Genomic DNA, 14131 nt, shown 5'->3' with positions numbered 1-14131 from the left:
GAATTACAATAACTCATGAATCTTAGTAATATTTAGTTTATGTATATATAGATTGAGAAATTTATGATGAAAAATAAAAATTATCTTCAAAATTAGTGTTCATAAAGTCCACATTACACTTATGGTCCATAAAGTCCATACACTTTTGGTTCATTTCACCTCTTAAAAATGCTTTTAACTTTTGTCTTGAAAGTTATTTTGGTTTAGGTTTTGATCTGTATGGTTTTGAATGTTAAATAGCTGTACCTCCATCTGGAGAGGGTCTGTTGCCTGTGTACACCAATGAACATTGTGTTACTAAGAACAATGAGTAGTTTCAGTTCAATTCACCATAGCCACGTTACTGTGTTTACTACCAGTTTATCTTTTCCTCGAGTGTTATAGATGTGAAGTACACTTCTGTAAGCATGGATTGAAGGGGTTTCTACTTATACAGTATATTAACAAGGATTAGTAAAAGAACAAAGAATGTCTTATTTTACCAGGTGAAGTTAGGGCTAAGAAGCCCTCTGTAACACTTAACCTGGATAATTAGTACAGTTGTGAGGGAGAGTAACTTTTCCACCCTTTAGAAATATCTACAGCAAGATTTTCAAATATTTATACTACACATTATGGCTACATTTGAGTCTTTATTTATTACCAATTAACAAAACATTATCCTTTCATTATTCAAGGGTATGTTTAAAAAATATAAATAATTTTACAAAAATAAATTCCATCAGAAATAAATATTTATGAGAAAATGTTTTAAGAAGAAAATGTGGACAAGCAAGAACTAACAAATTTATATTTAGGAAATGTAACAGGCAGAAGGATAAAATAGAAAAGTAACACAATAATATTTTTTGCAAAACATTATACAATTACGTCAGATGAATACTTCATGTCAGGTGTTGGATGTGAAGAAATTTTATTCCCGAGTCCTTGCACATGTTCAATGGAGCTGTTGGCTTTGTAATTCTAAAACATGATATCTACGCTCAAATAGTTTATAGATATTGTTCGGGTAAAACATCTGAAGTTTGCACAGCTCACCAGAAATGGAGAGTCAATTAAACATTGATGAGTATGAATAATGCATCCTGTTTATTGTCTTCTCAGAGAAGTTCAAGCTCAAGGTAACCACTATATCAGACACTGATAAATCATGGAATCTATAGTCCAACCTACACCCAACAATATGAACACATGTGTTATGTTCTGGACATGCTGGAGTTCCTGCCTAAAACAGCTCTGATTGGAAGACTGCACTATAGAAAAATACTTCAAAAGCTTATAAACTTCAGCTCAGCAGATATTTTTTAATTCAATAGGATCATTGATGTGACAGTAAAAATTAGTCATCTTTCCAAGAGTCCCAATTAAGTGCTTTTAGGACTGTATACTTATGTTTTTTAGGATTCAGATAGGTTTTAATCACTCCAAGGTCACACATAGATGTAGAAAAATGAAAAACTGTTTATTTAAGCTATAGCTTCATAACACGAAATTATATCCTATGATGGAACATTTATGAATGTTTAAATACACTTAGACTGATATATTGCAGTTAATCTTAAACAGTTGTTCAATGCAAAATAAAGTATCAGCATCAATTACAAACATGCTAAGGAAAATAACATTAAAAAAACAAAGGTTATAAATATGACCCTAGAGGCATTCTCAGTCAGAGTAGCTGAAAACTCATCTGATAGATAGATAGCAGTTCATAAATACTATAAATATTCTTTTAGCAATACATTTCCCATCGAAGACTGGAGATTCTTCCAATACAGCTGCCATCTTGGAAATGGGAATTCTTGGTCGATGTGGGGGGGGGGGGGGGTGGGGGGGGGGGGGGGTGGGGGGGGGGGGGGGTGGGGGGGGGGGGGGGTGGGGGGGGGGGGGGGTGGGGGGGGGGGGGGGTGGTACTGAGTCAAATTGCTTTTTTGGCATCGAGAAAAACTAGCATAGACTGTTTTTCTATCCGAAATACAAATATTTATTTCTTTAATGATATCAAATAGCACATTCACATTTTTATTCCTTCTGAAGCTGTACTGGCAATTACATAAGATATTGTTTTGATGAAGGTAAGATACAATCTGCTCCTTAACTATATGTTCAAATACTTTGGAAATTACACTGAGTAGGGAGATTGGCCTAAAGTTGTTTTTATTAGTAAACTCATTAGATTACTTGCAAAACAAGGTGATAAATTCTTAATTGTAAGAATGGTATTAACTAATGATAACTTGTTAAAAGGTAAAATATTCCTTATCTGGATAATTTATATTTACATACTACTATTTTTTAAAATTATTATTTATTTATGTTATTTTAAAAAAACAGTATATCTCTGGATGTTATTGAAACATTTTAATTTTTACATTACTATTATAGTAATCTTTTCATGTGAATTTGACAATTAATTCTGGTTTGGTGTTAATTAATCTTTGATATTTTGTTATCTGTTTGGATACCCTTTGACCTTTGAAAAATTTATTATTTTGTAGACAATTTCCTTACTTACGTTGGTCATTAGTGATATTTAACTGTTATTTAATACTTTCATCGCCACGTCCAGTTGTATGTACAGAATAACATCCTCTGTACCTATGGATTTCATTTAACGAGATGTTTTTAGTGTATGTTTGATCACTTAGTGTTATTGCTAGTGGATTCAATGCCATGTTCCACCATAGATATATGATAAAGTTGTCTATGCTTGTAATATATCAGAACCATGCTAGTAAGATAGTGTTAAACAATATTGTTTCACTACTATAACTAGCATGAGGTACAGGATAAACCTCTGTCAATAGGTTCCAATAACTGCATGTAGCAGATTAAGGGCTAACATTACATACTCTGTTGAGCCCCAAAATTTAAAAAAATAACATTTCATCTCATTGTCAATATATCGGATTTGCTTCTTTACTGTGACAACTAAGGGATGTTCCAATGAATAATCAGTGATTGAAATTCTAACATTTGAATTTTAAATACAATGTTTATTTAGTGTTGTTAGAGTATAATGTTACAAACTACATCAAATATGGTATATTAAAAATAAAACGTACAGTTTTTTTAAGATTAAAATTAATAAAATCGATAATTGATTATAAAACAGGAAAAATTATAAAACATTGTTATTAAAACTAGAGATTAAAATCGGAGATAAAAATGTATAGCCTCTCTGCACTTGTAATTATGTCATTGTTCCAATACTAGTACTAATTCAGGCATTCGTTAAAATTTTTCCGTTGTCACAGTGGGGTAATTCCAGTTGCAATACGTAAATTAGTTTCTTGGCGGCAAGCGCTTCAACACCTATGATTAAGTAAAAGAATCAGTTAAAGACTGATTATTTTCGCAGGTGGCCGATTTATACAATTTAGACATTCAAAAGCTTGTTAAACGATTTGACAAATTTTGAAATAAGTATGAAAATTATGTAGAAAAATAGAGAAAGATATAAGGAATGTAAATAAAACAATTGTTTTAAAAAATGGGATATTTTTCTTAACCGAACCTTACTTTTGGAATAACCCTCATAGCTACTTGATCTCTGCAGTGACAAATGTTGTAGGTAAGATGGGCTATCAACTACTGCAGACCTGCCACATGTCCAGCCGTTTTGGTGTGAGATCGAAAGTTGAAAAAAAACTACATGTAAATTTTCAATGTTTTGTATATTATTTCTTGTCATCCCTTGTTTCCAAATGATCTAGTACAGAGTAATTCAATGTTTCAAAATAGCAGTACTATAGCAAGTAATAATTTATAAAAGTAGAAATCTGATGTATAAGATGTCACCAGGAAAAGGGTTGTGCAACATTCTACTAAAATTGCTTCCAAAAGATTATCAAAGTATCACTTTTTAACACTAGTAAGATCTAATTGGCTTGATTTTTCATCGTTCCAGAATTGTATATTATTTTACAGATGTAATAAAATTACATTGCACTAAAATTTTTTATGCTACAAAATCTCGTTAATGCACTAAATATTCCATATATTTACAAGGATTACTATTGACGTTAACTTAGTCATTAATGAGTACCGCTGACAAAATAATTAATTTAGAATTAAAACAACCTAAAACGTTTTATTCAATAAATATTCTGTAAATTTGCCAAAAAAACAAAAAATACTGTTAATTTAATATACCTGCATACAGGAAAAGATTGCAGCATGGAGCAGATGACAGGTATCCGTGAGCAGCAAGAGAGACTGGCACGACTTCACTTCGAGCTAGGAGCCCAGCAGGAGCTGTTCACGCCCCTAAGTGAGGAGGGGTTGCGACAGGGGGCGGACAACATGAGTGCTCTCATGGCTAGTCTGGAGCAGCTCAGTGAGAGCATTGAACGCCTTCACTCCTTCAACAGCTGAACACTCCTCCATACAAGACCAGTAGTTGTAGTTTCCACATGATTCCATGACATATGTTTGTGTTGCAATAACTATCGGAATTGTAGAGTTTGGTATTAGGTATTTACTTTTGGAATTCAAATTTTTAACACATTACCAAAAAGTGTAACGTCACAAAGAAAAAAAATTTTAAAAGGGGGTACTTTACAATGTAACAAAAAGTTATTTTTCAATATTATATCACTTGATTACAAAACTATGCAATATGAAAAGAAAACATTTTATGATTATAATGTATATTATATTATGAGTATTTTAATTGTACAATTAGTTAAAATGTAGGTAGTAAAATTTATTTAAATTTTTAGTTATAATTTGTAGTGTTAATCTGATAATCAGTCCTTTTAAAGTTTTTGTAGTGGTAAATTATATTTGCAGAAATCCAATGCCTATATGACAAAAATGTACTATCGGTTTAAATCTATCATGGTATTTTATGTGGGTAAAAACAATAAACTTGTACTCAAACTTTGTGTTTACTGTGGATGTTTAAAAATATTGTTATTGTTACAAATGTAATGTTGCTAATTTAAAGCTTTCATTGCTATTGCAAAATGTATTAATCTGTTAATAAAATAATATTTAATGTAAAATTCCATTTAATTCAGTGCTTTAGCATCACTGTGGGCGATTCCATGAGTTAGTCTAAAGGGAGGGGTCTTTTGTTGGTGACTATGCTTTTTGAATATAATTTTTGCTTTGTTTTATAACGTAATAAAGTTTTATAACGATACTAGTTGCTATAAACTTTTTTTTGTTCTAGAAGGTTCAACCTGTTGATTTACTCACTGGAGGAGATGCATGGATTGTTTTAAATTAATGAATCCAAGCAAAATAAGCAAGTCACTCACTGGTTTGTTTACTTTCAGCAGTTGGTATTCCGTTGTTTTATCATAATTGTTAACTGTTCCTTTATTGTACAATAAGAACCTTTTACTATCTGTGATGGTTTTTTACAGATTTTGAAATAAAGACTAAAAAAATCTATTTTGAGATAAAATAAACATTTTTTGTGATTAAATGGAATATCCTCAGTGAATATCAAATGATTACTGGACCACATGCTATAATATTCGTATGTAACTCTTTTTATACAAAATAAATTCTTTAAAATCATAAGTTGGCTTTAACAACAAAATTATTTTACATTTTATACAAATTTTCTTATAAAAGTATATAATTCAAACAACCATTAATCGTAAATATAACTTATAATATAATACAAAATAAAAGACTTCCTACACGATAACACAGAGCAAAACAGAAAAACTCCACTAGAATAACGTATCTTGGTGTAACAAAATTAAGTTTAAATAAAAGTGTTGCTTTAGTCACAAAGTAATAAATCACGCTGGAAAATAAATAAAATGTTAATTAACCCTTTGACTGGTGGGTTTTTTTTTTCTCAGTAGAAGTGTCCTAAAAAGTGAGTTTTTAAATTTTTTATTTTGTGTTTTTTTAAGTGATTTTGGTTTATTGCAGTAGATGTGTTATGAAAAACACTCAATTAAATGTTTTTGAAGTTTTTTTTTTTTATTTATACAGAAATTAATTTAATTATGCACAAAAAGTATTATATTTACAAAATATGAGAATATAATAAAATATTAAGCATTTTCTCGTAAACGTACTAACATACAGGTTAGGTTACAAGTTAGTAACAGTACACAAGTCTCCTCAGAAATCTTTGATAGTATGAAAGGCGCGAAAACAGTCGGACACACAAAGCGGAACAGTGAATCCCGGCACATTGTGTCCCAGTGCCGCCGCTGGTCTATCTGCACACGTAGCATGCTCTCTTTGACTTGTCCTTATCTGTAGCAGGGATGGTGGTGGGAAAATGTTGATCAGTAAGTCTCAGGGGAGCATCTAAGCCAAAAATTTGTCTGCAAGTCTTTCTTGTGCCATTTTAAGTAATCAGTAATTACACAAAACAACCATGTTTATTTATTCACAGTAAACACAACAAAGCGTTTACAACCAAGGAACTAATGTAAAAGTGAGATTATAACCTATATTCACTACACAAACAAATAGAATCAGCTGATTACTTGGAACAACTTATTGAATACCGTTATATGGCCTGAATACTGTCAATTGGGTCTGAAAGAAATAAATAAGCAGCTGTGATCTAATGACGAAAACTACTTGAAACTGTTTCTTATTTTTTCCGTTAGATCACATTTCTATTCAAGCGAGAGATTATTCATCACGAAATATTATTATGAAAACAGTTTAGCGTCATAGCGCTTCCCATACAGCTATCGGGATTACTACAAGCGGCAGCACGTAGGGCACTCCAGAATCCGCTGTGGAATTACTAGTCAAATTGTTCATTAATAAATTTTTCTAACTTTAAACAATTCTTCTGACTTTAAAATTTCATGCTTCAACCATATCGTGTTAACGCTTTTTTTCAGTTAACTGTGTAATATTTGAAGATTTTAATAATTTAAGAAAATTTTGAAAAGAAATATTTAAAGTTGATTTATGTTTAAGTTGAATTATAAGAAAATCGGCTTACGAATAATTGAGAGAGGAATTCGCCAAAATTTTATAAGAATTATAAGCATGCCCATGCTTATTAAATCACGAGAATCACTTTCCACACTCACAACTACCCTGAACATACTAAGATCCTCTCTAAGCACACAAACTTAGATCGAGCTGGTACCAGGCAGTGGACTCCCCTTCCAATCACGTTATCACATGTAGGGACATATGAACCTAGAGAACATGTGTTTCATTGTCCTGGTAGGCAATGATTTTCGTATAACCGACTTCAACTAGATCTGCTGTCTACAGGAGCTTATCAACTTTATAGTTACTCGTGGACACACATAGTTGAATCTTATTATTAACAAACTTTTTCATGTGGATGCACCTCATGACTATCCCGACTGTCCTAAAGTCATTTCTGACTCGTGTCGCAGTGAAGGTCTTACTAAAATGAACAAGTACTACAATTATTTAGCTGAGTACTTTTTTATTGTGATATTGATTTTTATGTAGCTATATTAGTATTGTAATATCTGTGTGATTAATATGAACATATTACAATGAATACTTTATTTACACATAAGATACTTGCTCCGAATGTTACAAATTGAAAATAAACTACTGTTTTCTTTTATAACATACATTTTTTTCATATTGTATTAAAAAATGTTTATAGTATTATTTTGAACATTTAATAGTTTGATCACATTTATGACACCAGTGTTTTAGTTCTTGTTTTAATTTTTCTTTTACTTATATATATTTATATATACAAACTTTTTACTTTTCTTTTCATTGTTTTGTCATATTGATATTTGAGCTAAATATTATATAAATATATGTATATATATATATATATATATATACATATATTTATATGTATGAGCAAGTACTTTTTGCGATTCAATGTTTATTGAAATAAATTAAATTCGGCTATTGCCATTTATACAAATTTAATTAATGTAAATAAAAGTCATTTGACAGGTATTTGGTCTTCCGATCATATGTTAGTTTGGTTATTTAAACACATATGTGAAAGAAACGGCCAAATACAAAATAATTGAATCGTAAAAAGTGAGGGCTCTGTGGTGTAATGGTATCACATTCACCCGGCAAGTGAGAGATCCGGGTTCGAGTCCCGGCGGAGCAAGTACTTTTTGCGATTCAATGTTTATTGAAATAAATTAAATTCGGCTATTGCCATTTATACAAATTTAATTAATGTATATATATATATATATTTTAGTTATTTATTTACCATTTTATATCGAACAAAAAATGTAAAACTAATTATCTCTTAACATAAATATTTTTTATCTTTTGCCTAAACTACTATGCTTTGGATGGAATTGGCTTGCATTCTTGGTTACGACATTAGGTCACAGGTCAAAGGAAATAGAATTTGAACAAAATCAAACACAAAATTTCAATTTTTAACTTCAAATCTTCAAATATTGCTACAAAGTGACCATGAAGACAAAAAAACAACTACACTACAAAGTTTCCTGATCCTTCACAAACAATTCCGAATCTGACACTCTGAAATATTCCATAGAGTACTAAATTTACACTGGTTTAACGATTGATTATGCCAGGGTCTGATGGCACGCCATTTGACACTAACAAGTAAATGCTTATGATGCCAATTTTATCCACAGATCTCTATGGGTTAACCAATTGTCTATGAAAAATAACATTTAATTATCACTAGGAGTATTGTTACTACAATTTATCCATCACTAAAACAAGATATTCTACCACACCGGTAGGGCGATGCATAATAAATCTTAGAAATCATGTGAATTCAATTGCTTGGCGACAACTAAAAGATTAAAAAGTCAAATATGTCCCATGACTGTGTGATTTATTTTGTAGATAAATATTATTTACATATAAAAATAATACTGCCATAAGTACCATACTTAAAGATACTACTTGTAAAATATGGCTGCTCATCAATACATAGATACCAGGACAGAAGATAGTATATAAACCATAAATAATAGATGATAAACCAAGTATCTTCTAAGTTATTCTGGTTCATAACTTGACAGTAAATAACTAACAAAGTTAAAATCTAAAACTGTTTTAAAATTAACATGAAGGTGGCTGTCCCATGCAAGGCCGAAATATCAAAGATTTTAACATGTTCCATCGTGGTATGAGCCAGAAAATTTAGAATAGAAGATAAGCCATGAAAACACCGGCATAAGCTTGAGACTTAGGAGCGATAACCTAGGTTAAATTAAATTGAGTCAAGAGATACCTTTAAAACTCCAAATGTTTAATGTTATGTCCTCTGGACCTTAGTGTAATTCTTTGAGCCTATAGTTATAGTACTTATCAGTAATAATGTATCTCTAAAAATTGTCCATGTAATTTTAAATATCAGAGAGATTACCCATAGTTTTTATACTGATACAAATTTTAATCCATAGCCATCTTCATGAATTTAAATCAATGAAGATTTAACAGGATATTCTGTTAGCTCTAGAAAAATAAGTTGATGGATACTTTAGTATCATCTTGCCATTAATTTTATCTTAAATATTATTTATATGTTTTGCTTGCTGATTATTCTAATTTTATTATATGACCAATTACATATGCCAATTTTGTAAATAATTATTCACAAATTTGTTATAGTTTTAGAAAATGCATATAATTGTAAAATATGTATATTGTATTACATTAAATGAAACAATACATTTTCTTAAATATGTTTGTTGTATTTATTTCATTGAAATAAAAGTGTACATATATATTAATTTTATTTCAATACATTTTTCTGTCCAAAGACATTAAAATTCTTTACAGTTTTGGGCTTATTCGATCAAAAACTGAAAACTTGTTTCCAATGTGAAGACACAACATATATTTGGTTTCAAACAGACAATAGATGGTGAAATATTCAAATATTGTGTTATTATAGTGTGATAATAAATATAAAAAAACAACTACACCACAAAGATCTGTGAATGTATTTTCAGTATGGTGAAATATACAGTAACCGAGTTGTGTGAAAATTGCGTAAAAGTTTTTTTTTTCTCTTAGGATAAGAAGATTATAAATTGCACTTAGTCCTGTAAGAACCTTAGCACTGCATCCGGATATTCAGCATGGGTAAGGCTAGGGGGTAGGAGCCGCCTCCAATCGAGATCCATGAGGAAGAATCAGGGCACTACTCTCAAAGTCATATCCCCCGAAGAAGAGGAGACCAGCTCGTCCAGTCAAAGCAGGCAGGGGGTGGCACACCCTTGTGGAGGCTTGCAAGAACCTCTGACACTTAGGGAATGAATCCCACCAATTCCAACAGTTATCTCCCGCAGTATACTAGACCTATGAATTACCCTTGCACCCCAGAATCTCAACATTTGCGGTTATTGATGTGCCGCTCTTGGACATCCATAAGGTTGCCCAGATTTAAGTGACACATCGGTCTTTGCTATGCCTAGTGGTAGGTACAAGTGGAAGGTACCAGACAGAAGTGATCACTGCTGGGTAGCATCAAAAGTATAAAGATGGTCGAATGCCAAATGCAAGGATATGTTCAAGAAATGTCAAACCTGAAGCCATTCAACGAATGTGCCAGTCAACATCTTTGGCTTCCTATATATATATATACACACACACACACTGTCTGAAAAAGTTACAAATAAAAGTTGTGCAGTTTTAAAAACTATCCACTTGAGTTATGGTGTCACTTTCGTTTATTAAAATGGAAATCCATATTTTTCACCATGGCTTCATAGTCTAAAAAAAAAATAAAAATAAAAAACTTGCCTAGAAACTTTGTTTTAATACTGACTGTTTAAAAAGAATAGAAACGTGGAAAATCATGTTTTTTATAAGTTCTCAATTAAACTTGTTGCATTGAAATGAAAATTTTCAAGTAAGAATGTGTCTACTTTTAAACGTATTTTTCATTAATAAAACATGGTCTGACCTACAAACACTCATAGCTTAAAAAAAAACCTTGTTACACTTTTGGAAAAAATAATTTGAAATGTCTTTTCACATGTCTAAGGTAAAATCAAAACAAAAAATCTTATTTTGTGACCAGTTCTGGAATTGAAAGTATGAATTTGAGATTTATATGGTGGATTCAAAAAGCTTTACTTTGCAATTCCTTTGAGATGTGAGTAGCAAGCAACAAGTAAAACAATAGGACTGGGATGAGATATGTCAAGCAATAAAGAAATGGGTCTAACACTGGGAAGTGAATCACTCCAATTTGTCAAAGACACTGCCAAATAAATACTGATCATGATAACAAAATTCTCTAAAAGTGAAGAAAATGTAGTAAGGAATCTATCTGATATAGTAAATACTTTATCTCTTTTTCTACGCCAGTAAATGAACAAGAGATCATAGGTATGGCTGATGCAACAAATCCAATATTAGCTGATAAGGAGAAAATCTCTGCTTGAAATAGATGGTTCGTACAACTTAGTAATGTTTTGGTTTATTGTTGAATCTGTCACCTATAGCATGGTGTAAATGGTTTAAAAGCATGCTATTTTTAAGCTTTTTCAAAAAATGCTCTAAAATGAACTGTAATCAGTGCCAATCGATTTTCCTATACCCAACTTATATAAAGTGATTTGGAAACTGTATGACTCACAACAATAAAAATATGATTGGCTCCATATCAATTTAGTTTTATAAAGTACTAGCGGGCCCGGCGCGCTTTGCTGCGCATTTCAATAATTTTTTGCAAAAGTTGCCCGCGGCTTCGCACGCAATTTCCCGTTGAAAACAGTACACTGTATTCACTTATTCTTTTTCTATCACATTCTAAACATTGCTGAGATAATTGATAGTCGTTCCATCGTGAGCCTCTTGGGCGTATTATGAAGGTATGTACCATATTCCTGCCTCTATCTAGCTGTTACCCACGGCTTCGCACGCAAATCTTAAGAACCGAAGTCCTTATATTACTTAGTAAATTTTTTTTTTACTATAATAAATTTTAGATTAAATTTAGTTATATCTCCGATGCCACGATTGAGCTTGCTTTGTTGTCTCGATCGAGAGAATATGTACACACGGAGTTTTGAGAACCATACTTCTGTCAAAAAAAACAACTAAGGTTGATTTTATAACATTCTTTATATTTGTAGCCAACGTAAGATAGTAATTATGATATCTGCATTACTCTTCTGATCAAGCATGAGCATGGTTTATATTAAATAAATATTGCAGTTAAAGGTGAATTTTTACGTCAAATTTGAATTGTATTATCTGGATAGTAAAGTCTATGTTTAACAGTGATTGCAAAAACAGTTTAAACAAAATTTGTCGTTTCTCTTAAGCTTACTCTATGCTTTAAAACTATAAGTGTAATATATGTTTACAAAGAACAGCTGATTAAAAATTTGAAAAGACGTTAACATATGTTTGCTGCAATGCATTTCTTATGGGTATTTCTGTAACCAGTGGGGCGGAATCCTGAATCGGGAAAGGGATGGCATAGCTTATAAACCTTCTCCGTGGAAAAATACATATACGTACAAATTTTTCATCATGATCGGTCCAATAGTTCACGATTCCATAAAGGACAAACATACAAACATTCATTTTTATATATATAGATTTTGTTTTCTAGTGTCTGTTGTCAGTGATATGAATTCTAGGAATGAGGCTTTAATGTACTTTTTTATTTGACTAAGGATTTCAACTCACTAGACCATGATAGACCTCTCACGTAACTATCATTACTTGGTGTCCAGTGGTCATGCATATTTGTGGGTGGTGTCCATCTTGGAAGACCGTAGTGTTGATATTCAGCTGTTTTTTAGAATGAACATAGGTTGGTCAAATCAGTTCCTTTTCAGTCAGCTATTTAAATTTAATTTTGAAACCCCAAATTCAGCGTTGGGCCTTATTTTCAATTCATAAACAAATGTACCTCCTCCATCCACGGACCGAGTCATGCAAAATGCCCTTTAGCCGTCCTCCCTCCCCCTCCACTCACAAAAAATATAAAAAGTACTTCTTCCATGGTATATTTTTTAACAGATTGAAACTTTAGTTATCAATACAACAGGATATTATTTGTTTGTGTATTCCAATTATAAATCTAATCATTTATCACAAAAGACTACTATTTTGTAATTCAGTAGAAAGAAATTTATTTCCAAAAGTTTGCATAGGATTTAGCTATTATTTTATTTTTTGCAGTTTAATTTTTTTAAGGTGACATGAACTCACCATAGATTTAGGTTTGGACCAAGTGTTGTTCTATTGGTAGTTTAGATAGTCCTTAAACTCTTTTCTAGGCCATCGTCAAACGAATGTAAGTTTTAATTAACTTTGGTTTGGAGGAGGAACTATGCTTATCACTAGAAACAGACACATGTTAAAGTAACATATTCGTAACATCCAGTTGTACTGTCAGTGTTTATGCTGACATAACACCAGTGATCAAGGAATAATGTCACTGAAAGGAATGTTAAATTGAGTTTCAAAGTAAGTTAAGCCCATGTTATCTAACTTTTTGCTTGTGAAAGTACAGAAATTTTACTAATTTTGCCATCCTCCGAAGCTGCCACCTAGTTTGCCTAATGAACACCACTTGCCTGTATTCTTCTCAGTTATTTTGTAGATTTTATATATATATATATATATATATATATATATATATATAAAGTTTACTGAATATAATAGCTGTTACCCGCGCAATATTTCAGCAAATTTACATTAGTGCCAGTTTAATTTGGATTATGAAACGTAAAAACTGAATTTTAAAATATTCAATGTAACTTTTCTTATAGTTTGCTTCATAAAAACCTTCCATGGATTTCAATGAACATTTTACAAAAGGAATTAACCGAAGTGGTCCAGTCGTTCTCAAGATTTGCGCTTAGCAACACATTTTGCAATTCATTTTTACTTATAAGACTAGCTGTACACGCGGCTTCGCACGCAATCTTTAGAACCGAAGTCCTTATATTACTTAGTAAAAGCACTTATGATTTAAAATTATGGAGTTCTATGAAATTTTAAAACGTAAGTAGGCATACATCAAGTAGATATTATTTATGGTAAATTGCATCAGAGTTTAACTTAATTGCTATATCATGTTTGGCACGTGTATGAGTATTTCTGGTTCTAATTAATTATATACATAACGTCACAGCTGAATCTGCCTTGTCATCCCGGTCAAGAAAACAAATCTCGGATCACACAGGTCTCGGAATCCTACTTCGGTCAA

General features: G+C 31.5%; 1 protein-coding gene across 1 annotated transcript; it reads left to right on the top strand.

The window, feature by feature from the left end:
- The first annotated feature begins 1925 nt into the window (after positions 1-1925).
- Positions 1926-5419, top strand: LOC124360532. The gene has a single exon (XM_046814241.1). It carries the CDS (start codon positions 4180-4182, stop codon positions 4375-4377), a length of 198 nt encoding a protein of 65 aa, XP_046670197.1. The 5' UTR covers positions 1926-4179; the 3' UTR covers positions 4378-5419.
- The last annotated feature ends 8712 nt before the right edge of the window (positions 5420-14131 follow it).

Source organism: Homalodisca vitripennis, chromosome 4, assembly GCF_021130785.1.
Source record: "Homalodisca vitripennis isolate AUS2020 chromosome 4, UT_GWSS_2.1, whole genome shotgun sequence".
Taxonomy (NCBI): Eukaryota; Metazoa; Arthropoda; class Insecta; order Hemiptera; family Cicadellidae; genus Homalodisca; species Homalodisca vitripennis.
This window is presented reverse-complemented; position numbering and strand designations above follow the sequence as displayed.